The 26,510-nt window shown below is 45.2% G+C and overlaps 1 protein-coding gene and 1 long non-coding RNA gene across 2 annotated transcripts in view; one reads left to right on the forward strand and one right to left on the reverse strand.

Moving 5' to 3' along the window:
* Positions 1–23,994, forward strand: part of pvrl2l (PVR cell adhesion molecule related 2 like) — a 296,522-nt gene extending 272,528 nt beyond the window's left edge. The window contains exon 7 of the mRNA XM_068332346.1: positions 23,677–23,994. Coding sequence (XP_068188447.1) covers positions 23,677–23,726 — 50 coding nt within the window. The 3' untranslated portion in view covers positions 23,727–23,994. The remainder of the gene's footprint in view (positions 1–23,676) is intronic.
* A 103-nt stretch (positions 23,995–24,097) lies between these two features.
* On the reverse strand, positions 24,098–25,424 carry LOC137607827 (uncharacterized). The gene is made up of 3 exons (XR_011038043.1): positions 24,977–25,424; positions 24,779–24,864; positions 24,098–24,427 (listed from the first exon to the last, which is right to left on the reverse strand). It is a non-coding gene; the product is annotated as an uncharacterized lncRNA (long non-coding RNA).
* Between the last annotated feature and the right edge of the window lie 1,086 nt (positions 25,425–26,510).

The raw sequence follows: 26,510 nt of genomic DNA on the forward strand, positions 1-26,510 counted from the left end.
AAGTTAGGCTACGTTCACTGACTCCTGGGTTCCATCCATCTATCCATTCTCTTCCGCTTATCCGGGGTCGGGTCGCGGGGGCAGCAGCTTAAGCAGGGAAGCCCACACTTCCCTCTCCCTAGCCACTTCGTCCAGCTCCTCCGGGAGAATCCCAAGGCGTTCCCAGGCCAGCCGGGAGACATAGTCTCTCCAGCATGTCCTGGGTCGTCCCCGGGGCCTCCTCCCGGTAGGACGTGCCCGGAACACCTCACCAGGGAGGCGTCCAGGAGGCATCCTGACCAGATGCCCGAGCCACCTCATCTGGCTCCTCTCGATGCAGAGGAGCAGCGGCTCGACTCCAAGTCCCTCCCGGATGACCGAACTTCTCACCCTATCTCTAAGGGAGAGCCCGGACACCCTGCGGAGGAAACTCATTTCGGCCGCATGTATCCGGGATCTCGTTCTTTCGGTCACGACCCACAGCTCATGACCATAGGTGAGGGCAGGAACGTAGATCGACCGGTAAATCGAGAGCTTTGCCTTTCGGCTCAGCTCCTTCTTCACCACGACGGACCGATACAGAGTCCGCATCACTGCAGACGCTGCACCGATCCGCCTGTCAATCTCCCGTTCCATCGTACCCTCACTTGTGTACGAGACCCTGAGATACTTGAACTCCTCCACTTGGGGCAGGATCTCATCCCCAACCTGGAGAGGGCACTCCACCCTTTTCTGACTGAGGACCATGGTCTCAGATTTGGAGGTGCTGATTCTCATCCCAACCGCTTCACACTCAGCTGTGAACCACTCCAGTGAGAGTTGGAGATCACAGCTTGATGAAGCCAACAGCACCACGTCATCTGCAAAAAGCAGAGACGCAATACTGAGGCCACCAAACCGGACACCCTCAACGCCTTGGCTGCGCCTAGAAATTCTGTCCATAAAAGTTATGAACAGAATTGGTGACAAAGGGTAGCCTTGGCGGAGTCCAACCCTCACTGGAAACGAATCTGACTTACTGCCGGCAATGCAGACCAAACTCTGACATTGGTCGTACAGGGACCGAACAGCCCTTATCAAGGGGTTCGGTACCCCATACTCCCGAAGCACCCCCCACAGAACCCCCCGAGGAACATGGTCAAACGCCTTCTCCAAGTCCACAAAACACATGTAGACTGGTTGGGCGAACTCCCATGGCCCCTCAAGGACCCTGCGGAGGGTGTAGAGCTGGTCCACTGTTCCACGGCCAGGACGAAAACCACACTGCTCCTCCTGAATCCGAGATTCAACTTCCCGATGGACCCTCCTCTCCAGAACCCCTGAATAGACCTTGCCAGGGAGGCTGAGGAGTGTGATCCCCCTGTAGTTGGAGCACACCCTCCTGTCCCCCTTCTTAAAGAGGGGGACCACAACCCCAGTCTGCCAATCCAGAGGCACTGTCCCCGATGTCCAAGCGATGTTGCAGAGGCGTGTCAACCAGGACAGCCCCACAACATCCAGAGCCTTTAGGAACTCCGGGCGGATGTCATCCACCCCCGGGGCCCTGCCACCGAGGAGCTTTTTAACTACCTCGGTGACCTCAACCCCAGAGATAGGAGAGCCCGCCTCAGAGAACCCAGACTCATGCTTCCTCATGGGAAGGCGTGTCTGCGGGATTGAGGAGGTCTTCGAAGTATTCTCCCCAAAATTACAAATGTGAATGAATGAATGAATTTAAATATTTAAACTATTAATCCTCCATTAAAAGGTGTTTAAATTATTTATTTAATTATTTATGTATTTCAAGGTGCTCAGCTGCCATTACACCCCTAGCGACAGCTCGCGCACCACACTTTGAGAATCCCTGCTCTAGATGGATTATATGGAACTAAGACTTGCTTCAGATATGTCGGTGCCTGGCCATGAAGGGCTTTGTAGGTGAGGAGGAATATTTTAAAATCTATCCTAGCTTTCACAGGAAGCCATAGCAGAGAAGCCAACACAGAAGAAATATGATCTCTCTGGTACTGGAATTGGTTGAAGAGTCTTCAGTGATTTTGACTTTCAATGCACTGAATTTCCACTGAGTATTACGAAAGTACCTTAAATAAAGACAGAATAAAATATTGCTAATGGATACCTAACTTTCATCTTCTGCCTGTTGATGGTAGTCTGCTATAACCTCCTGTCGTTAGTCAGAGAAAAGACCTCGACTTGAAAGTACTATTTTATACAATGCAGAATTTCCTTCTAGTTTGTATTGCCATCAGTATAAAATATCATGTTGTTTCCTTGTTGTCCTGTTGCACTCCCTTTCATTTTAAAGTTTATGTCCAGAACATACTGATTTGCAATTCCTCCCATCTTTCACTTTTCTCCTGTCTGGTTCACAGCCCTTTGTATGTTGACACTGTGAAATGTCATTAAAATAAAAATTAATTTGTCTCGATAAAGCATGAGAATTGTTCATTTCAAAAAGGCTCAGCTCAGCTTTTTGTATGCACACCTTGGCTACATCAATCACATCCCCAAAGGTATAATCCTCTATCCTATTCCTCACTGTCACTTCAGCCAAAATATTTCCTCTAATCTTCCCATATTAGTGAATTTTTTTTCAATGCAGTTGAATTTTTTACGTCTGTTTAGTCCATGTTTAGTCCATGTTGTTGTTGCTGGCTTTTTGATGGATCTGTGGCTTTGACATATGAATGCTGTTGGGTCTGTTTCCCATTTGTACACCTGAAAACACCTAAGGGCATGCTGAAATCTTCAATATTGTTTTGGTAATCATTTCATCACGGCTTCCACTACTGTTTTAATCCAACAATCGTTATCTTGACATATGTTTTTGTCTGCATTCATAAACAGTACTTAAGCTTTGCTAAAGAAACCTGCCATTATCTTAAAAACACGTACATTTTGCCAGCATGGTTTGTCTCACATGCAGGTAATCACTGTCCTTGCAAACTCCTTATGTTTCACCTTGTGTTTGTTTTTGATAAGAACACAAAAACACAATAGTCTTTTTCAAAGTGTCAGTTATATTGCAAAAGACCTTTTCAATCATCATTCAATTTTGAATTAACTCATCTGCTGGAGCTTTGAGTGTTCCTTTTCATTAAATTATTTTTATTTAAGTGGAGCCAGAAAATATTTTTTTTTAAATTGTTTATCTCAAAAGGCTGTTGGATATAAAAAGCAAACAATAGCTTTTGATATTTGTGACAGGATAATAACACTCAAATGTATTACCTCTAATTTGATAACGCTAATAATGTCAGGACCATGACAGGAGCGGAGACCAGGTGCATCTGAACTAAAGTCTTTATTCCAGCAAAGGCACAAAAAGGAAGCACGGGAAAGACCGGTGCACGAGTCCAAGGAAAAAGAGCGGGACGGGTGGCGTGCAGACATTGGATGATACAGACAGGACTTACGGGGAAACAGGCAGGCAGGCAGAGGTACAAGTCGAGAGGCAGAGTTCGTGGTCTGGGACAAAGCAGAGTTCTAACCAACCAGTACTTTAATTGTCCCTCCTGAGGAAATTATTTTTACACATCACACTTCGCATGTACATATATGTGTTAATTACACACACAGGGGTTACAGGTTACAGGCTCCTGAACACAGCACACACTAGGTGCCTGTAGGCATGCAATTAGTATAGAGAGGACATACAGAGGTACAAAGGAGGCGGAGTGACGGATCGCGCACAAGGGTCACGCCCCAATGAGCATCTTGTAGGGGGGGCGGAGCCTTGCTCAAGGGCACCTTGGCAGTGGCTGGGAGGTGAGCTGACGCCTCCCACCATCAGCTCATACTCTGAAGGATGTTCTGGCGGGAGCGGGATTCGAACCCGATGGCTGGGCAATCCTGTCTTCAAGACGACTGCTCTACCGCTGAGCCACTGCTACGGGTCCAGGCAGGCAGGTCGGGGTCCAAAAACAATCCAGGGTCGAGGTAGGAGTCAGGATGAACTGGCAACAAACAAGGCATCTAAACAGAGGATCTGATACTGGGTCCGTGTTCAAGCCAGGTCTTTTTATAGTCCGTGATTAAGGTTGAAACGGTTGCAGGTGTGTCGGGAATGATTGAACGCAGATGTGGGATCTGCGCCGCGGGAAACCCAGCGCGAGACTGGGGGCGGACCCCGAGCAGAGTCGTGACAGAACCCCCCCCCCCCCCCTAAGGGACGGCTCCCGAAGTCCCAAAAACAGAATCCATAGTGCCGGGTGGGAGGGGGTGAAGCAACCAGAACAGTCTAATATTCTTCCGATCGGTCCGAATCCAGGCCACAGTCGTCGTCCTGCCGAGAATCCCTAGGACCCGCGGAGGTAGGAACGGCAGGGGCCGGTGGGTCGCGGCCAGCCCTCCTCGGGCGGCCACGTCGAATAGCGGGCTGGTCAGGGTGCAGGGGGTGGAACTCTGTGATGAGAGTCATGTCCAGGATCCGCCTTGCAGGAACCCATGTCCTCTCCTCAGGACCATAACCCTCCCAGTCCACAAGGTACTGTAGACCCTTCCTCTTCGACGGGACTTCAACAGACGATGGAGTAGACAGGCCCGTCCTCCAGCAGACAAGGGGGGGATGGGAGCTGCAGGAACCAGTGGACTCCCGTGGACTGGCCTGACCTTGGAGACATGGAAGGTTGGGTGCACTCTCATGGTCGGCAGGAGCTGGAGCCGGACGGCAGTCAGCGAGATGACCCGCTGGATGGGGAACAGACCGATGAACCCTGGAGCCAACTTGCGGGACTCCACCTGGAGTGGGAGGTCCCTGGTGGAGAGCCAGACCTTCTGGCCCTCCCGGTAGGTAGGTGCGGGTGCGGTTGGCTGCCTTAGCATAGCTGGCCGAAGACCTCAGCAGGGCGGAGCGGGCGCGGACCCAGGTGCGACGACATCGTCGGGCGTAGGCGAATGCTGACGGACAGGTGACCTCTCCCTCCTCGCTGGAGAACAGCGGTGGTTGGTACCCATATACACACTGGAATGGGGAGAGTCCGGTGGCAGAGCTGGTGAGAGTTGTGGGCGTACTCCACCCACAGGAGTTGGTCATGCCAGGAGCATTGATTCAACGACGCCATGCACTGGACGTCTTCTCCAGTTAGCCCTCTCCGACTGGCCATTGGACTGGGAATGGAAACCAGAGGTGAGGCCAACTGTGGCCCCCAGCTGCTGACAAAACTGCTTCCAGAATGAGGAGATGAATTGCGGCCCACGGTCTGACACTACATCCTTAAGAAGTCCATGAAGTCGGAAGACTTGCAGGAGGACCAGTTGGGCAGTCTCTTTTGCAGATGGCAATTTGGGCAGAGTAACAAAATGTGCCATCTTACTGAACCAGTCAACCACCGTGAGGATGGTGGTCATACCGTCAGAGGGTGGAAGTCCCGTAACAAAGTCCAGGGCAATATGGGACCATGGGGGACTGGGCACCGGCAACGGTTGTAAAAGTCCAGCTGGGGGGCGACACATGGATTTATTCTGGGTGCAGATAGGGCAGGCTCAAACATAGTCCAGGACATCCTTCTTCAGGCTGGGCTACCAGAATCTTTGGCTGACAAGAGAGGCTGTACGAGTTGAACCAGGGTGGCAGGCCAGATGGGATTCGTGACCCCATTGGATGACTGGAGCCCACAGGTCCTCTGGCACGAATAAGTGGTCAGCGGGACAGGCGCTGGGTACGGGCTGGTCACGAATGGCCTCTCTCACCCTCTCCTCGACATCCCAGGTCAGGGCAGCAACCACGCAGGGGCCGGGAAGTATGGGTGCACCGTCTTGGGGCGAAGCGTCATCCACCGCAAACTGGCGGGAAAGTGCGTCAGGCTTAACGTTGCGAGAACCAGGGCGGTATGAAGAGCAGAAGTTGAACCTGGTGAAGAATAAGGCCCACCGGGCCTGTCTGGGATTGAGTCTCTTCGATGAACGAATATATTCCAGATTTTTAGGATCTGTCCATATCAGGAAGCGCCCTCCTGCCGGTGACGCCATTCCTCCAGAGCCAGTTTTACCGCCAGCAGTTCTCGGTTCCCGATGTCGTAGTTGTGCTCAATTGGCAACAATCGACGAGAGAAAAACGCACAGGGGTGAAGCTTCTCGTCTTCTGCCGACCTCTGGGACAACACTGCTCCCACCCCCACATCAAAAGCGTCCACCTCCACGATGAACTGGCGTTCTGAGTCTGGCATGCGGAGGATGGGCGTAGAGGAGAAACGGGTCCGGAGAGCGTTAAACGCCCTATCAGCCGGGGGGGTCCAGGACAACGGCTGTGTGGTTATGGTGAGGGCGGTGAGAGGGGCTGCAATGGAGCTATAATCCCGGATGAAGCGTCTATAGAAGTTCGCAAACCCCAGGAACTGCTAGAGCTTCTTACGAGTTCTGCAGTGACCAAGAGGTCACTGCAGAGACCTTGGCTGGGTCCATTTGTATATTCCCTTCTGCAATGACACAGCCCAGGAAGAAAGTGGATTTGACATGGAACTCACACTTCTCCGCCTTAATAAACAATGAGTTCTCGAGCAGACGACTGAGCACCAGGTGGACATGTCTCTCGTGCTCTGAGTCCGGGAAAAAAAATCAGAATATCATCCAGGTAAACAAACAAAAATTTATTCAACATGTCCCTCAGAATATCGTTGACCAGAGCCTGGAAGACCGCCGGTGCATTTGTAAGTCCAAACGGCATCACCAGGTATTCATAATGTCCAGTGGGGGTGTTAAACGCTGTCTTCCACTCGTCCCCCTCCCGGATCTGGACCAAGTGGTAGGCGTTGCGCAAGTCCAATTTAGTGAAGACCGTGGCCCCTTCGAGGAGTTCTAAAGCAGAGGAGAGCAGAGGAAGAGGGTACCGATTCTTGACCATGATCTCATTCAGTTCCCGGTAATTGATGCAGGGACGGAGCGAACCATCCTTCTTCCCCACGATGAAGAACCCTGCACCAGCGGGAGAGGACGATGGCCGGAAGATGCCTGCAGCCAAGGAGTCATTGATGTAGTCCTCCATAGACCTCCTTTCAGGAACGGAGAGGGAGTGCAGGCGCCCCCTGGGTGGAGTGGAACCAGGTCGATGTTACTGTCGTAGGGCCGGTGTGGGGGCAGAGAGGTAGCCTTGGCTTTGTTGAACACCTCTCTTAAATCATGATAAACCTCAGGAACCTTGGAGATATCGGGAGTGGTCCAGCTGGAGGTCTGCAAGATTCTGGTATTGCTGCCTTTAAACATGTCCGATGGCAGTCTTTACTCCACTCCAGAATGGAGCCCGTTACCCAGTCTATGCGGGCATTGTGCCGGCGGAGCCAGGGGTATCCGAGAATAATAGCCTGGCCGGGCGACTGGAGCAGATGAAACTGAATGGCCTCCTGGTGATTTCCAGGAATGGACATCTGGACCGGTGCGGTGACATGGGTGACGATGCCCAGGGGGTGACCGTCCAGTGCCCGGGCAGGAACAGGAGTGGGTAGAGACTACCATTTCAGGTTACACTGGCGGGCCAGCTCAGAGTCCATAAGGTTCGCCTCGGCCCCGGAGTCCACCAGGGCGGAGAGGCTGTGGAGCTTATCAGGGAGGTGAATGCGGACCTGGACGAGGTGCTTGCGGGGGTTAGTTGTCTGGGAGGGTCGAGTTGTAACAGCTCTTCCGGACCCCTCCTACTGCTGGTGAGCTCTGGCTTTTAACGGACATGTCGCTACTCGATGCCCTCCCTCCCCGCAGTACAGACACAATTTGGCTGTGAACCGGCGTGGCACTCCGGAGCACTGAGTGAGGACTGGCCCACCTCCATGGGTCCATCAGGTCTCTCGGCTGATTCGGGTGTGGAAGTGCCGCACACAGTGCTGGGGAGCATAGGGGTCTGGCGCCCTCTCTCCCGTCGATGACCCTGGACCCGCTGATCGATCTGCATCACCAATGCAATGGCTCCGTCGAGAGTGGTCTGGGGTTCATGGGAGACCAGCTCGTCTTTAATATAATCCGCCAGACTGGGTTAAAAAGCGTCCACCAGCGCCTCATTATTCCATGAACTGCGCGCTGCTAAAGTCCAGAAGTTAGTGGGCGGCAGTGACTCAGCGGTAGAGCAGACGTCTTGGGACCAGACATCGCCCGACCATCGGCAGTTCGATTCTGCCGCCAGACATCTTTGGAGTGTGAGCTGACAGTGGGAGGTGTCAGCTCATCTCCCAACCACTGCTGAGGCGCCCTTGAGCAAGGCGCCGTCCCCCCCACAAACTGCTCATTGGGGCGCACCCCGAAGTCGCGACCCATCCCTCCACCTCTCCTGTAGTGTTATTAACTGCATGACTGCAGGCCCCTAGTGTGTGTTGTGTTTGTTCATGGGCTATGATGTTTGTGTGTGCTTTGACTAACAAATACTGTATATGCACGCACAAAAACTGGAGTGGAAAAGATAATTTCCCCATTTGTGTGGATGAATTAAGTGGATTTAATCTTTAATCTTTTAATTTAATGGCATGATCCGCCACCGTGCTCCGCCCCTGCCGAACAGACATGAGTTCTCTGGATGCCTCCATCGTTGAAGACCCGAGATCAAACACCTTGATCATCTCCGCCGAGAGCAGATGGAAGGAAGAGCAGGCGGGGACCGATGCTCGTACTCAGCTGTCGCCCAGAGCTGAGCACTGCCCGTGAGGTGGGTGATGACGTAGGCCACCCGCGCTGGTTCAGGGGCAAATGTCCGGGGTTGAAGGGCGAATAAAAGTCTAGTTTGTCAGAAAGGAGCGGAGTCGAGCAGGATCTCCGTCAAACCTTTCAGGGTTGCCCACACGCGGCTCCGGTGACGCAGCAGGGAGATCCCCGGGGGGCGGGGCCATGGCGCCGGGGAAAAGCCGAGAGGCAGCGGAGGCGCTGGGCGCGGCGCTCGCCGGAGACTCCCGTTGCAGCAGGGCCTGGATCTGGTCGTTCTGGCGTTGGACCTGCAGACATCGCAGCGGAGACTTGGTCCAGGCGACCCTCGGCGCGCAGAATGCGGTCCTTTGCGAAGGGTTCAGACGCTGGCTCCATTCTGGTCAGATCCCACTGTCAGGACCGAGACAGGAGCGGAGACCAGGTGCGTCTGAACTAAAGTCTTTATCCACGCAAAGGCACACGAGTGAAGCACGGGAAAGACAGGTGCATGAGTCCAGGGAAACAGAGCGGGACGGGCGGCGTGCAGACACGGGAGGATACACACAGGACTTACGGTGAAACAGGCAGGCAGGCAGAGGTACAAGTCTGAGAGGCAGAGTTCGTGATCGGGGACAAAGCAGAGTTCTAATACGGGTCCAGGCAGGTCGGGGTCCAAAAACAATCCGGGGTCAAGGTAAGAGTCAGGATGAACTGGCGACAAACAAGGCATCTACACAGAGGATCTGACGCTGGGTCCGTGTTTAAGCCGGGTCTTTGAACCTTAATCATGGACTATAAACGGTGGCAGGTGTGTCGGGAATGATTGGACGCAGGTGTGGGGTTTGCGCCGCGGGAAACCCAGCGCAAGACTGGGGGCGGACCCCGAGCCGAGTTGTGACAAATAATGCATCAGAAAAAGACTTAATAAAATGTCTCTGCAGCGGCGTAACAATTGTGTGTGCATGTATATGTTTACTTTAATGTATAATGATAGTATCTTGACATGAGAAAATTAGAAGGATAAACTTAAGCCAAGTGAAGTTCTAAGCCAAAAACATATTACAAAGTAATATGCATGATTGCTATACTTTTTTTCTCTCTCATTAACGTAATGTATTCCTCTCACTGGAATAGTTTAAAGAAGAGACATCTTAATTGGTTCTTGTAAACTGTCATCCTTCCAAGTTATATTGCAGTAATTATCACAAATTTGTTTGCACTCTTTTGCTTTTGTCAAACTCCAGAACATCCCCAATTAGTGGAAAATGAGGACAGCATGTATTTGGCATCTTTTTTATATCATAGCACAAAAATAAATGCACAAGTACATGGAATTTTAAAAAGTTCTCATGTTCTATTCTTTGGAATCAATTTTCCTTTGGTAACACTTTTCCATCAAAGTCACAATAATGAAAAAATAGTTTAGCAAGTATGAAAGGGTGAAGCCTTCGAGCCAGATGACTTAAGACACTCTGAAAACACATGTACATGACTTGACTCGTTTTCATCTTCAGCTGACCCTCTCTGTTTGGTAGTGTATTTAAGCTGCGTTGTGTGCATCGAATGCCCCAGCATCCACCTAAAGGTGGATAAATTGGCTTGATGAAATTTTCACATCAGCCCCCCTACCCCCCCGCCCCATTATGTCCATGTCCGCAGGGAGTGGTGAAGTCACTGTCTCGATGCCAAGCCCAGAACATGTTCTACTGCCATAATAAGGACCATTTCAAACTGGTGACTGATCTATTAACAATGGCTTCAAATAGAGGAATGTGCCAGACTTTTTAGGCAGCCTTTTGATTTTCCAGTGAAACTCAACATGAATTTTGCAAAAATATTTACTCTATGCAAATCAAGAAAGATCACTGCGTTACTCAATTTATAAAACCTGTAAAACCCTTCAATATTTTTCCTGTTCATTAGTATGGACGCCATGACATTGACATTTTTTAATCTAGTCAAAAGTAATATTTATTATTTTTCTTACAATCATTAATTTATTGCAAGTTTTTTTCTTGAATGCCTTACCACTAACTCAGACAGGAATATTTATGGATGCATCTGTATTTTATTATAGCCAACATGGGTACCCGCTCTTCAAAACGATGTGATTGGTCAGTTTCTCCCATCCTTGACTAGAACTTGAACACAGCCAGAAATGCAGAGTTTCTGCCTTCTCTCAGACATGACCAAATTTTAAATGAAGTGCTCCAGACAAGTTTGAATTAAAGTTATCAGTGGTTATTATGGTCGACAGATATCATTACAAGAAGTAATACATTTTCATCGTCTTTGTTGTCATGTTATATTTTCATCCAGCCCTAATCCCTGATTCATCTCGTACACAATATGTTCATGCTGTTATGAAAATGAAGAGGAGGAAGGTTGTCAAGATGATTGATTAAAATGCAGTATTGGAAAGCCGTTTAATTAAATGCTGTAACTCTAGTTTTCTTACAATTGAAGCTGAAGATTTAAAATTTAAGGCTTTATTAGCTTGAAAATAGAGATGATTAGACTCTTTGCAGGGTAGGAACCTGACATCAGGGAGGAGACACATACAAAGACACTCAGCAGACAGCTCACATTGACAAACGGCCTAATAAACTTAATGAACACATTTACATGCACAATACCAACCTTACCACAGATACTCCATTTAGTGATCGCAGTTAAATATTATCTTAGAGTGATGCAATCATGAAATTATTGTTATAAATTGTGTAATGAATAGTATTATAAACAGTCAGCATTGTGAGTTTTCTGCTCAGTTCTTTCATTAAGTTCATTTTAACCACTTTGCTTTTGTCAAAACTGCTTAGAGAACAATTAAGATAGATCAAGTCAGCAGCTCCCCTAAATAAATGTTGTTTCAGTGGAGGAGGATTTTTCTCTAATTTCTAACAAATTGCTTGTTGTTGTGGCGGCATTTTATCTTCATAGTTCCCAAAGTTGTCTTTAATTGCGAAGTTATGGGGACAAGAACTCCTTACAGGATTCAATTGTAGTTTGCAATTTGTAAATTGTAGAGGAAAGGAAATGCTTTCCAACAGGATTCTAGGAGTATCAGAAAAAAGTTACTGATTTAAATATTTGTTTAAACTAACTACTGTACATGACACTGTGGAGAAATGTGAAATTTGATTGTCATAAAAGAATACTGGTTTTGTCAGTGCACTTGATTTTTGCTCACATTTCTGCAGAATCACTTCTGCAGCCACTGTAAATTTGCAAATGTCTGATGAGGAAGTGAGCTGAGTGACTGTTTATAATAGTGAGTGTTGATTTTCATCAAGACTAAATTCCAGGATGGAACTGGTCTCATTAGGGTACAGAATAAGCACTGTCTGAAGAGCAGGGAATAATGATACCTGTGGAACAACCACTCATAATAAATGTATCTAGGCTTAAATAGTCTCATCCCCAGTTGAACAGGTACATTCTTGTTATATGTCTGATGGGGTTACATGACCTTGTTAAAAACAGACAACCTTGAGAAAATCAAATGTAACCTATGCTTTCTGTCTGGTAAAAATATATTGTAAATATGCAGCCTTTTTTCATGACAGGAGCCCAACAATGGGAGAAAGGTCTGTGACTTCAGCACCCACAGGATCATCTGTGAAACTGCTGTTATCACTTTTATTTTAGCTGTGCTTCAACAATAAATGTCCAGTTACAGTCGTGGGAGAAAACAGCATAATCTCATGCCAGGTTTATAAACGCCAGCATCAGAGGTTTTCACTCTGGTCAGTGTGTCTGCCTATTCCAGTCTGCCCCAGTGTGGTTACAATGACACAATTTCATGAAAGTGGTGTGGAAGCCTGCAATCTTATAAATATTATATATATATATATATATATATATATATATATATATATATATATATATATATATATATCCAGTTCAATAAAGTGTAGCTTTGTGTGTGTGTGTGTGTGTGTGTGTGTGTGTGTGTGTGTGTGTGTGTGTGTGTGTGTGTGTGTGTGTGTGTGTGTGTGTGTGTGTGGAGAACATTTTTGTTGCCCTTTTTTGGAGCGACCAGAACTCCACTGTCTTCTTTGATTTAATTTAACCTTATAATTTACAATATGTCCTTATCTCCACCGTTGTATCTTTTTTTTATTCAGTACTATTAATGTCTAATAAAAATTGTCTTTCAAATTTAAGCTTCATGATGGGGGGCGAGAGGGTTACATGTCAATTGTGCTGACACAGCGAAAGCATCATAATCACCCCCATGAAATGATTTGCATCAGCGACGTTGTTCCGTCGTTGCTTTGATTTAGTTTAGCATTTTCTTCCTGCTTAATTCGAACACATTTTCTTGTGCTCTTTATTTCATGTTGTTAAACTGCTGTTGATGAAAATCAACACTTTGGGTAAATTGTTTCCAGTGGATTGTTCCAGGGAATGAAGATTATGTTTCCTGAACTCCTACAAGTGTGTTAATGTACAACAGATGGAGGAAATGTGTAGTCTCTGATAATAGCAATCAGACAGCAGAGCATTCATTTCAAGCATTCAAGTTATGGGGAAAAGTATTTTTTGATTTATCATATAATAACTTCTAACAAAGTTTCACTTGAATGCTAAACGGCTATGCTGCTCATCATATTTTGGAAATCTGAACAGTTAATATATAAGTAGATGCTGTTATTGATGGAAAAAGATTCCTGTCTCAATTTGTCTGCCTGGCCGATCCGAGCATCCTGGCAAGTGTTTCTGCGAAAGCCAATACTTACTTTTCATTTGCCACTGGAGGCCATTTCCTCTCCTCCTGTCGATGTTAAAGTGAAGACACTGGGTTGATGCTGACAGCTTTTAATGCTGCAGAGTCCTCCCCCCCGAGGAGGGTTTCACATTTACATTAACACCTTCTATAGAACTTATAGAAGGTGTTCATGCTATAAGATACAACTATTTTTCATAGTTGTATCTTAAAGCACGAGCATAAATATTTTGGGACTGTCTAAACCTTATAGATTTAGCATATTTTTAGTGTTTGTCTTCTCACACATTGAATTTATTCTCCATACGAGAAATCTTTATATCCTAGAATCCTCTTCTGCAAGGCTTCTGTTTTCAGTCTACTTGTGAAGCCCACAGTGTTTTTTCTTTTATTTAGTCCCTTTATTCTAACCAGTGTTTATTTAAGTTTATTCTTGATAGTCATTAGTTGCACAATTGATCTTTCCTCCAATCATTGTGACTGAAGAAGTGAACAAAGTTGACAACTTTTGTTTGTGGAAGTCAAATATTAATTGGAAAATCAAACTCTGATGTCTGTGGGTTCACATCATCATCTGTAGTATCTACATACAACTACAAACAATTACTCTGCTGACATCCATACATGATGATCTCAACACTGATGGGCTTTACCTCACAAAAGCTGGAACTTTTTCTTTCAATGGGCCCGAATCACTTGTATAACACAGTGTTTGCTAATTTGCAACACCTGACAGCTCTGGACTTTGTATGTAATTACACTGGGGAGAAAAATTACATGGCAGAAAAATCACGTGGCATTGAGTGTGAATGTAACATGACATCTAGACAACTAAAGTAATCTATGAGTCTGAGTTTACTTCAAGATCAAGACTCCTCATTTTTGGTTTGCTTGGTTCCAATGCTTTTCAAGCTAACTTCCTGTTTCTGACTTTCTGACGTCCCTCCCTCTCATTGCTGATTTTAAAATGCTTAGTAATGAAATAGTGTGATAACTATGGCCTTGTCCTTTTTCTTCATCTGTTACATTTGCGGCAGCTTGCTCTGGCAGCTCAGACAGACTGTCCGGCCGCCAATCATAAACGACTTTCATGACGCTTTAAAAGATGAGGTGCATCTCAACCCACGTTTGTCATTTAAACCTGCATATGAAAATCCTATGTGATGTCAGAAGCATTGAAAAGAATTGGTTGCACTGGTAACAATCATTTCCCTTTAATGGTTTTCAATATTAATTGTATTCATAGTGTGTTTGCAGATTTTCTGTTTGGCGCTTTACAGATTGATGGACATCATACCTGTTCGTCAACCTGTTTCTCTCTCCTGTATAATGATGCGTTCTGTCTGACTGCAGGAGATAGACTGCTCGTCCGTCAACCCTGCATCTGTCAGTCTTGGCTGATGTGATCTCAGTGATCTCTCTGGTCTGCTCTTAATCTTTTTGACGTTCTCCCGATAGCTACACTTGCTCTTTTTAATGGACCAGTGATCACATCGCCTCAGGCTTTCTCTGTGAGTGTATGTGTGTCTGGGCACCTATATAGTTTCTTCTCCTACCTGCCACCTCTGCTGGGTTATATAACAAAAAATCTTGTTAGCCTTCCATTTACACATACAGTAAATTTCGGAGTTGTTTCACCTGTTTAGGTAACTGAGGAGAATTTCAGGACAATAATGTCAGAAATAATAATCAGCGGCTTCATATGTACAAGTATGAATGGTGGAAAGGGGAAAAGTTGAAGGAAGTGTTCCTAATGCAAAATATGACCTGATTAAAAAAATAATGTGTAAGCTTAAATCACTCCAGTTTCCACTTGTCAGTTCCAATCAAAAGGTAATTTTTAAGGCCAGCACCTTTACACATTGTTGACCCAGACAATCAACTATAAATAGTCAATGAAACACCCTTCATAAATGCAAAATTGAACATTAATGTACTGATAAGGGGATAAATGAAGCATGCAACTAAAAACCAAAAATGGTGCATAGGTGAACTCTTAGCTGATCATTTTGTGGCTCTGAGGTACCTTTTGGTTTGTTTGTTTTTTTCAAATGAGAAACAAGAAATTGTAAAAACTATCACATATGCAATTAATAGTGTTACTTAAAGAGCTTGTTCCTTCCTTGAAATGTGAAAGGAAGGTTTGATGATACAGAACATGTTTTTCTTCCACATGGGCGACTACAGAGGGCATATAATCATGTTTTATCTGGAGTAGGGGCATGTAAAAGGAACCTTTGCATTTTTTTAAGATAGGGTGATGGAGTGAGGCAACTTAACGAGAATGAAATTAATGGTCGTAATGGATAAATGAGCGCATCATTTCAAACTCTATTATCCCTGTGACCTTCAGTGCAGCTGCTTCCCACCATGAGAGTGTTACACTTAATTGAAACACAACTTTCCATTTCTCAAACATTTTTTTTAAAATAATGACTTTTTTTTTTCAGAAAAAAAGCTGGAACTATAAATTCATTGATGATTTAATAGGGCCATCCATCTTCCACCGCTTATCCGGAGTCAGGTCGCGTGGGCAGAAGCTTCAAGAGGGAGCCCAAACTTCCCTTGCCCCGGCCACATTCACCAGCTCTGACTGGGGGATTCCAAGGTGTTCCCAGGTCAAGTGTTGAGATATAATCTCTCCACCTGGTCTTGGGTCTGCCCCGAGGCCTCATCCAAGTTGAATGGGCCAGGAACACCTCCCCAGGGAGGTGCCCTGGAGGCATCCGCATCAGATGCCCAAACCACCTCAGCTGACTCCTTTCCACGTGAAAAAGCAGCGGCTCTACTCTGAGCTCCTCGTGAATAGCAGTGTTTCTCCCCTATCTCTAGGGGCTATCCGCCTGAGAAAGCCCAGTTGGACGGCTTCCCTGACCACCGGGGTCCACCACAGTGTTCGAGGGTTACCGCCCCTTGAGGCACCCATGACCTTGAGACCACAGCTGTCAGCTGCAGCTTCAGCAATGGAAGCTTTGAACATCAACCATTCAAGTTCAATGCCCTCAGCCTCCACAGGGATGCATGAGAAGCTCCTTCGGAGGTGTGAATTGAAGGCCTCACGGACAGACTCTTCCTCCAGACGTTTCCAGATCACCCACACCACTTGTTTGGGCTTACCAGGTCTATCCAAAGGTTTGCTCTGACAACGGACCCAACTGATCACCACGAGGTGGTGATCAGTTGACAGCTCCTCTTCCCCTCTCTTCACCCGAGTGTCCAAAACACACAGTCGAAGGTCAGATGATACGATCACAAGATCGATTATTGACCTCCGACCCAGGGTGTTCTGGTACCAGGTACACTTATGAGCATCCTTGTGTTAGAACATGGTGTTCATTATCCGTGACAATCACAGAAGTCCAACAACATATCACCGCTCCGGTTTAGATCAGGGAGGCCATTCCTCCCAATCATGCCCCTCCAGGTGTCTCTATCATTGCCGATACGTGCATTGAAGTCCCCCAGGAGAAAAATGGAGTACCCTACAGGGATCCCTTCAAGTACCCCATTTAGGGACCCCAAGAAGGCCGAATACTCTGAGCTTCTCTTTGGCGCACACACACAAATAACAGAGTTTTCCCTCCGGCAGCCTCAAGGCATATGGAGGCGACCCTCTCATCCACTGAGGTAAACTCCAACACAGTGGTAAGCCCCACCAGATCCAACTGGTAACGCTCCACCTCCAACACAACCTCTGGCTCCTTCCCTGCCAGCGAGGTGACATTCCACATCCCCAAAGCCAGCTTTTGCCGCCCGGGTCTGGTCCGTTGTGACCCCCTGTCGTTACTGCCACCCATAGGGCAGTGCACCCGCCCTCATCGTTTGACCCTTGTGGTGTGTCCACAAGGGTGGGAAAAATCCACGTTGCCTTTTTGGGCTTAGCCCGGCCGGGCCTCATGGCAAACCCGGCCACCAGGCGCTTGCTGATGGGCCCTTCGTCCATCCCTTCTCATTCTTTCATGGAATTTAAGAGATGTTCTTTCAATCTAATTTTGCAGTGCATTTTCCTGGGAACTTGAAAAAAAGCAAATTGATTAAATATGATGCAAGTGAAGTTAGGATGTCATGTTGTCAGTATTCTATATCAATATCCCCAAAACCTTGGATTCTGCACTTCCCATAGCACAACTTAGTTGTCTTTTGTTTTCTGTTTTTACCATGAAAATGACAAAACTTCAGCCTTTATTACCACCGCTTTGTTTGAAATGTGTGGTCTTCAAACTAAGATTACACTGATGACATCATTATGACTTCATCTCTGCTACTCTTTGGGGATCTTAAAAGCTTCCCCGGAGTAACATTAAACTGTTTTCCTTTGCTTCGATGCACTTCTGCTGATGTGCACAGTGTTTATGATGCATAAACGTGGTGGAGTGGCCCTTCAATAGCCTGAAATCCCAGTTTAAACCATTATTAGCAGTTTGCTTATGTTGTTGGATAACTACAAGGTCATCACAAAATGTGACTATATTTGCTTTTTTATTGCAGACACATATATCAGTGACAAAATGAGCAAAAAGTTTTATATGGTAATGCAGCAATCAGATAATAAATAATAATAATAAATAACAGTTTCCATGGACATATTTGTTAACAAATCTGCAAATTGATCAAACATGATCAATTTGCAGAAGCCCCTTCAACCGAAGCCCCTTCAGAGAGACACCTTATAATTACAGGATGAATGCCTGGTTAATTACATCACATCATGTCAATACATCACATCACTGTGTGATGAAGCCCCAATACATCACATCACTGTGTGATGTGATCTATTGGGGCTTTGTACGACAATGTTCATTGTCATGTTGAAGCAACCAAACAGGAGGCAGGTTGTCCAGCCTTCTGCCAAAGCCCTTCTTTTAAGTTAAACACTTTGAACACTCGCTCTAATTTCCAAAAGCTTAAGATCTTGATAGATATGTTTAATTTTGAAAAAGGATCAGAGAGTAGAAGTCCTATGTCTTTCAAACAGACAAAATTCAGTCAATGTTCTAGCTTGAATGGGATTTGACTGGTCAGTTTATATTGGAGGGAACATTAAGGAGTGGGGGACAAACTGTAACAGAACTTTCATAAAGAGAAGTGATGAGTCTCATTAAACTACTCATCCACACAAAGCATGTCAAACAGCTGCTTCCTTGAAGCAGCCTGTTACAGCTGCCGAGAGTGACGGGGGAGATTAAGGAAAAGAAGACTAATTTTCTCACCATTAGAAGACACTGGAACACTTCAAACTGTGACCTGAACGTGTTTTCCTGTTCCATTCTGTCCAGCAATGACTGATCCATTATCGCTCCCATTATTACTACCTGTTCCTAAACCAGTCTTAAACTTGTCAGTTTGATTGTAGATTTTATGAATGTATTGTTGTTGTGAATGTGACCCTGCAAAGCCGATCAAACTTTTTCGCACTTCTCCCACAACTTGACCTGCAACTTTTTTCCTTTTTTATCATGATCTCTGCTTTTGCAAGCAGTGCCATAACATGCTTGTTCTGAGCCTCAAAAAAATTGATGTAACCGTCTGTGATCAATTTCAAAGGATTTCTTTTTTTCGTCCTGCGGTTGCAGTGTCATCCAACCATCAATCCATTCTCTTCCACCTATCTGTGTTGTGTTGTGGCAGTAGCAGATCATTTCGTACATCCCTTTCTCCATTAACACTTAGAATCTTCCTTGGAGATACCAAAATATTCCTGTACTAGAGGAGATATAGGGTGCTTTTCTCGAGCTTGTTATGGGGTCTCTGTGTTTGATTGACCTTCTAAGGGAGGGGTTTGGGAGGTATCCTTGAAAAATGCACAGGCGCTGCAACTCTCCAAAAGCTGCATCCAAACATTGACAATCTTCACCCTATCCATCACCACTCAGCCTTCAGAGGAAACTTATTTTGGATGACTGTATCCTGAAACTTATTCATACAGAGATGGTGTCCATACGTGACATAGGTTACAGTATTCGAATGAGCTTTTCCTAGCAGCTCCACTGTCTGATGGTCGGATGCAGCATGTGTAAAATCATTCACTGGAATCATGTTATGGGCAGATCTCAACGAAAGCCTGCTTGTACTGCAGCTGTACTGGGAGAGCATAAGATAAAATCATCCAATCTCTCTTGAGCCAGCAGGAAACCTTACTCTGATTATCAATGCAAGAAACAAACATCAACTCATCCCCACCGACATTTTAACATTGAATTTCACATTTTGACGTTTTACGGGTGCTCACATAAGGCCTTCATGTTGTACAGTCTTGTTCTGCAGCTAGTTTTAACAAGCTGAGCTCCTCCAGCTGGTTGTCCCTTCTAACGAACTCCAAATAATGGTATAGCAGAGGTGGATGGAAATGGCAGTTGCACTTGCTCTGCGTGTGGAATGAAACCTTGTTATTGACTGGAGTGATTTGTCAAAGCAGCCAGGTGTTCGGCCGGTGAACCCACGGTTGGTCAGTTATCAGAGAGATTTCTGCAAGCCAGTCATCCAATCATCAGGCTGCTCAGTCAGTTATGGCTGCAGAGATTGACGCAGATGCACTCATCTCTGTGTCAATATCCTTTCCCACCAGGATCAACCTTCTGACTCCTAACCGGCACAGTCTGGGTTCTCTCCAGCAAACAGATTTCCTTTTTTGACAAAGCTCTCTCCTTGCTCTTCCTCCATCTTTTCTCATTGTCTTCCCCCTCCTATCATCATAATCAGGCAGAATACCCATCTGTACCCACCCACATCCCAGCTGGCGTCTCTCATTTTCTACCACACTCCTTCCATCTCTCTCTCTGTTTCTCTCTTATTCTCCATTCTTCTGTCTCCCAGAGGAATTCGGTTGCTGTACTTTGTCACAGCATTTGAGCTTTTCCTCACCTGTTCAAATCATCTTCAGACACGGGAGCAGGTGTCTGCTGAAGTCTTCTGTGTGTATGTGTGTGTGTGTGTGTGTGTGTGTGTGTGCCTGCACGTATGCGGTAAAATTTTCTTTTTCAACGTGATCATTGTCACTAAAATACTTGTTTGAGTCTTGCCAGGATATGCTGACTAGCCTTCACTTTGAAAATACCATTGAATTCATCCTGATTCCCAGTTTTGTAATACGGATTTTTATATTTTCGAAACTATCTTTATTAGCTCCACAAAGGTGGTTTCACCTGTGTCCGCGGTGGTTTGTGCTTTGCTAGTTGGTGTGCTTGATAGCAACAAAAACATCAGGATTTCCATGAAATTTGGAAGGATCCCTCTCATGCAGGGCTTGATCCCAATAAGTGTTGGCGCACACCAAATTAAAAGACAGATGTGTAATTTTTTTTTCCCGACAATATTTTTGTTTTTCAACATCCGCCTGATCCCTAAAAACCTGAATCAATTCAAAATATTGGCAGACGTGAGGAACAGGTCAGGGCGAGAAACATTGTTCAGAGATATCCATTCTACTGAGTGCCATTCTTGACGATTTTGAATATAACGAATACTTTTCTATTGAAGAGTATTATCTCCATTGAATGTGATGGTATTCAATTAAAATCGTCAGAATAAATTCTAAAAAAATTTGAAAAAGTTTAAATTGGCATTACAATTTTAAGTCTTCAGTATTCAGCATCAGGTCAGAGCGTTGAACAGAGAATAGACTTCTAGCACCAGCACATCGGTCTCATTTTCTATTTGGAAGAATTCCAGTAAACTTTGAGGCAGACGTTTATGTTCTCCACAGAATAAATTATGGACATATTTATCCTTGTTGTATGTATCTATGCTAAGTTTGATCGATTGGTTGGTTTATTACGAAACAGCTGACAGACTGATCCCATCAGCCTCAGCTGTAGTTTGTGTTTAGCTCTACTAAGCTAATGTTAGCCTGTTAACACACCAAACCAAGACACTGGGTCTATTTCAAGAAGGCAGGGTTAACCTACCCTGAGGTAAACCTGTTGTTCCGGGTTGCTTTACCCTGAACTTTGAAAAACCAGGGATTTCGGTTTCACAAACGCGGTTCAGGGTTAGTTTTCCTAACCCAGAGTAAATTGACCCGCAGTTTAACAGACACGACAACTTGAAAAAAAGCCATCATCAATGGAGCCCCGATTCATCGATTCACCATGACGACGGATGAGACGCACACCGCAACGCTTTACGGAAGTCGGAGTACAGATTTTATTTTATGAATAAAAAGACTTTGAGGACATTTTCAGAAGAAACAGAACAGCGTTGCAGCTGCAAAGAAGAGCGACATGTCGTGGGAGTGAATTGCTGCTCAAGTCGTTGCGTAAGTTCTAAGTCCGTTGCACTCACGGTAAAAATACGGAAGTACTGTAAACGGCTTCAAGAATAGTTTATTAATTTATTTTATTTAGGTGCGATCCAGTGGGGGGAGAAGGGCACGTCAGCAGCTGAGAATGAAGTATAAAAACATCGTTCACATGGGTTAGACTTCATCATCTCATTAGGGATCCTCCTCATCCTCATTATGTTTGATATTGTACAGTAAATATTAAGTGGACGTTTGACTGTTCGGTTGTTTTATGCCCAACATAACGCTCTTTTCACGCACATAAATACGCTCTCATCTATATCAGGTTCTGTTAAATAATGAAATACATTAAAATGTTTTATTGTTGTCTAAATAAAACAGTAAATCGGCATATGAACGTTACAAAAACAGTTGAGAAGGATATTCACACCATTGCATACATCGATATTATCTAAGAACTTAAATCGAGAGCTGACATGTAGCTCGTTTGATACAGTCATAGCCAAAACAGCTTTAGTTCATACAACAGTGGCCGTGACATTGTACTGCTTATAACCGCTTTAAGGTATTCCAGGTTTTATTTTCTGTCTGTTTTAGTCACATGATACACACAGGAGTTAATATTGATTTAGAAAAAAGAAAGAAATTAACAAGAAATTGAAGAAAACAAAGTTGGGATAATATTTTATGTTACTGATTGTTCTCTTCCCATTCTGGTGGAATACAGAGTGACATTTATCCTCTGCTTAAGTATTAACAGATTCTCATCCTTTTTAAAGAGAACTGATACAGAGAACTGTCCAACAGGATATGACAGGACATCTGAACGCGATACAAAAGAAATTGATGAATTAGAAACTCCATCAAGGAACTCCTCGTCAAACGGACATGCTATGTTCACCTCTGAAATACGGAGTTATTTATTAAACCTTACTTCGGTCAGACTCTCCGTCCGACAGAACCAGGAAATGAAGCCGCACGAGCGGCGGTGAAAGGGGGCGGAGTCAGAGGAAACCCTGGGTTTGTGGAATGAAACCTGCTCCCGACCAGGTTATGTTCAGAGAGTCTGTTACTGCGGTAACAAACCCAGAGGTTCAGTTCACCTCGCGTTATGAAACAGGTCAGGGTTACTGCTCTAACCCTGGGTTAACTTACCTCCCTTTGTGAAAATGAAAGCCCTGGTTTTCCCTGATTTCAGGGTTAACTCACCCGGGTGTCCACTAAACCTGCTTTTTGAACGGCCCCACGTCACGAAGCAGGGCTAGCGACCCCCGAGTACAACCTGTGGTTCTGGGTTCCTTTACCCTGAACTTGGAAACCCAGGGTTTTCGGTTTTACAAGTGCTTCTCGGGGTTAGTTTTTGTAACCCAGGGTAAGTTGACCCGCAGTTTAACAGGCGCGTCGCCACTTTAAAAAGCCATCATCAATGGAGCCCAGATTCGACGAGTCACCATGACGACGGACGAGACGCGCTCCACGTTACTTTACGCAGTTGAAGAGCAGATTGTAATCTACGTGTATGAAGACTTAGAGGACATGTTATGAAAAGAGGAACAGCATTGCAGCTGTAAAGAAGAGAGAGATGACTTTAAACTGCTGCTCAAGTGGATGCGTACGTCTAAACGTAGTCCGTTGGACTCACGGTACAATTACGGAGGTAAACGGCTTGAATAATAGTTTATTATTTTCTTAGATGCAATCCAGCGGAGGAGAAGCGAACATGTCAACAGCTGAGAACGAAGTTTAAAAACATCGTTCACACAGGTCAGACTTCTGCATCATGTCGTTAGGGATCCTCCTCTTCCTCATTATAACATAATGACATTGTACAGTAAATAATAAGTGAACTTTAGTTGAACTTTCAGTTGTTTTATCGCCAACAGAATGCTCCTGTCACACACATAAATGTGCTCTCATCTATAGGCGTTCCATTGTTTAATTCTCTGTGTCTTTTGGTCAAATAATACATAATTGATCAAAAGAAAAAGAAATTAACAGGAAATTGAAGAAAAGAAAGGTGGTAAATATTTTCTGTTACCGATTGTTCCTATTGCTTAACATTCTGGTGCAATTCAGTGACATTTAGCCTCCACTGAAGGATCTACACTTTCTCATCTTTTTTTAACAGAGCAAGCTGGACAGTCCGTCACATCCAATGTACAGATAGACGCTCAGTGAACACCAGCGGTTCTTCCTGTGGCATTCATATGCAACTGTATGTTTTGATGTCCTCCTCATGTATTTCCAGCTATTTGTTACTGAAGTTTATCCAATTTGCTTTCTGTGAAATACAGACAACAGATAAAAAATGGTTTCTTTGGACCTCCAGATTAGGAGTGCAGATTTGAACATACAAATACAATGTTAGAGGTGGGTGTTGTTCACAAGTGAATCATGTTGAATATTAGAATGTCCACCACTAAAATGATCTAAGAAATAACTTTGTATTTATAAGTAATAAAGATGACCAAATGAAATGTATATTGTATGTTTTTATTGCCCGCTGTGGTGATGGTGAGTTACACACACTCTGAAATGATTCTGGCAGATGGAGTCACTGCTCTGTCACCCTGTATAGCTGGCAGGTGGACGGGGTCATCATCGGGGTGTTCAGTTTGTGGGGTAGGGTGCTGTTCTCCTCTGATAGCAGCAATACTACTATGAAGAACAGAACTGCATCACAGGTCCTCTCAGAATCATCCTGAGGTGTCATGGACACTGGAAACGGCCTTTCAGCAGAACTATGGTCATCTCCACCCGGGCTCTCGTCCTGCGGTGAACCCATGTGAAGCTCTATTGGGGACCTGGGTTAGTAAGGGGTCAGCAGCCTCGGTTGGGCATGGGTAACCCCTGTCCCACAGAAAACAACCATCAGACTCCTGTGATGGAAAGTAGATTCATTAGAGTGGATTAAACGATGGAGACAAGTGAATTATTGTGCTAATCTTTAGTTACTGCATTAGTCTGTTGCTCAGGTGAGACTCATCATACACCTGTGAATCAGGAACCGATCAGGATCACTCCATCTCCAGATCAGTATGCTATGCTTGCTCTGGAGGGTTCTGTTGGGTGTCTGTTAAAGCTCTTTGAAATGTCTGCTGAAGTGATTAGGTGCTATACAAATAAAGGTGGAAAATGTAGTTTGCAGCATCACATATGATCCAGACAGATGTTAGTTTATTTTTGATGCAGTCTTTAACGTGTAGAAACAGTAGTCAATGTACTTGTACCTGCATATATTTGCTGTGAATGGACATCCTCTTCACATCATCACCTTCATTATGTGAGGGAGCCTTCATGGGAATGTGGGTACCATCTATGGCAGCAAATTACATTGGGACATCCGAAAAACATTCATGTGTGGAATTGCAGCACAATATCATTAAGAGAACATACTTTCAAATTAATCAGATTTCTATATCATTCACCTGCAGTCCTGTGGAACTCCTCCTTGATGATCCTGACGGTTTTCTCTCCAGGGAAATAGAAACACTGGGGTAAAAGTTTAAAGGCGAGGCGCACTGAGCATCTCCCACATTATAGGAAAATTACCGCTTGCATATAAAAAATGAAAAACCGAATGGAGCGCTACACGCAGCGCTGCTGCAGATGAACTTTAGTGTGTGTGTGTGTGTGTGTGTGTGTGTGTGTGTGTGCGTGTGCGTGTGTGTGTGTGTGTGTGTGTGTGTCGATCAGTATGATCAGTATGATCGGTACCGATCATACAGAGAACTGTCTGGATATGACGGGACATCTGAACGCGATACAAACATATTTAATTCTCTGTGAATGAATGCAGAAACTCCATCAAGGGACTCCTCGTCAAACGGACATGCTATGTTCACCTCTGAAATACGGAGTTATTTATTAAACCTTACTTCGGTCAGACTCTCCGTCTCACAGAACCAGGAAATGAAGCCGCGCTAGCGGCGCTGAAAGGGGGCGGAGTCAGAGGAAACCCTGGGTTTGTGGAATAAAACCTTCTCCCGACCAGGTTATGTTCAGAGAGTCTGTTACTGCGGTAACAAACCCAGAGGTTCACTTTACCTCGCTACGTGAAACAGGTCAGGGTTACTGCTATAACTCTGGGTTAAGTTACCTCCCTTTGTGAAACCGAAAACCCAGGTTTTGTCTGATTTCACGGTTAAGTTACTCTGGGTTTCCACTGCACCTGCTTTGTGACACGGCCCCTCCTCCAGACCAGGCTAGCTTCATAGTCTGTTACTGTGGTAACAAACCAAGAGGTTTACGTTCTGACACAGGCTAGGTTTACTCCTCTGACTGTGGGTTAAGTTACCTCCCTTTGTGACACCGCAAGCCCTGGTTTTCCCTGATTTCAGGGTTAACTTACCCAGGTTTTCCACTAAACCGGCTTTGTGAAACGGACCCACTATGTTGAACAACACTGCATTAGCATTGTCATATTGACAAGAGCAATGTGCTTTCCAATTAGCATTGAACTTAGCACGCCACTGTACCAAACCATAATAATGCTATTTTGCTGGTTGGTGAACTTTACGGTCCACAAGTTAAACTTTTAGGAATAAAGTCATCCTATAACAAAATAGGATAAAGAGCGGACACCTTACAACCAGACATCGGTGGTTCAATTCCCACTCCTGCCAAAACATCCTCAGAGTGTGAGCTGACTGTGGGAGGCATCAGTTTACCTCCCAGTCACTGCTGAGGCACCCTTGAGCAAGGCGCTGTCCCCCCCTGCAAGCTGCTCATTTGGGGCGCACCCCGAAGTCACGACCCATCACTCTTCCTCCCCTGGACTAATTGCATGCTTACAGCCCCCTAGTGTGATGTGTTTCAGGGGCCTGTAGACAATACTGTGTGATGTAGTATAACTAACACATACAGTATATATGCATGTACTGTGACTGACAAGAGAATTTCCCCTCTTGGGATCAATAAAGTGTGAATTTAATCTTTAATTTAATTTAGTACAGTTTAAGA

Source organism: Antennarius striatus, chromosome 14 (assembly GCF_040054535.1).
Source record: "Antennarius striatus isolate MH-2024 chromosome 14, ASM4005453v1, whole genome shotgun sequence".
Classification (NCBI taxonomy): Eukaryota; Metazoa; Chordata; class Actinopteri; order Lophiiformes; family Antennariidae; genus Antennarius; species Antennarius striatus.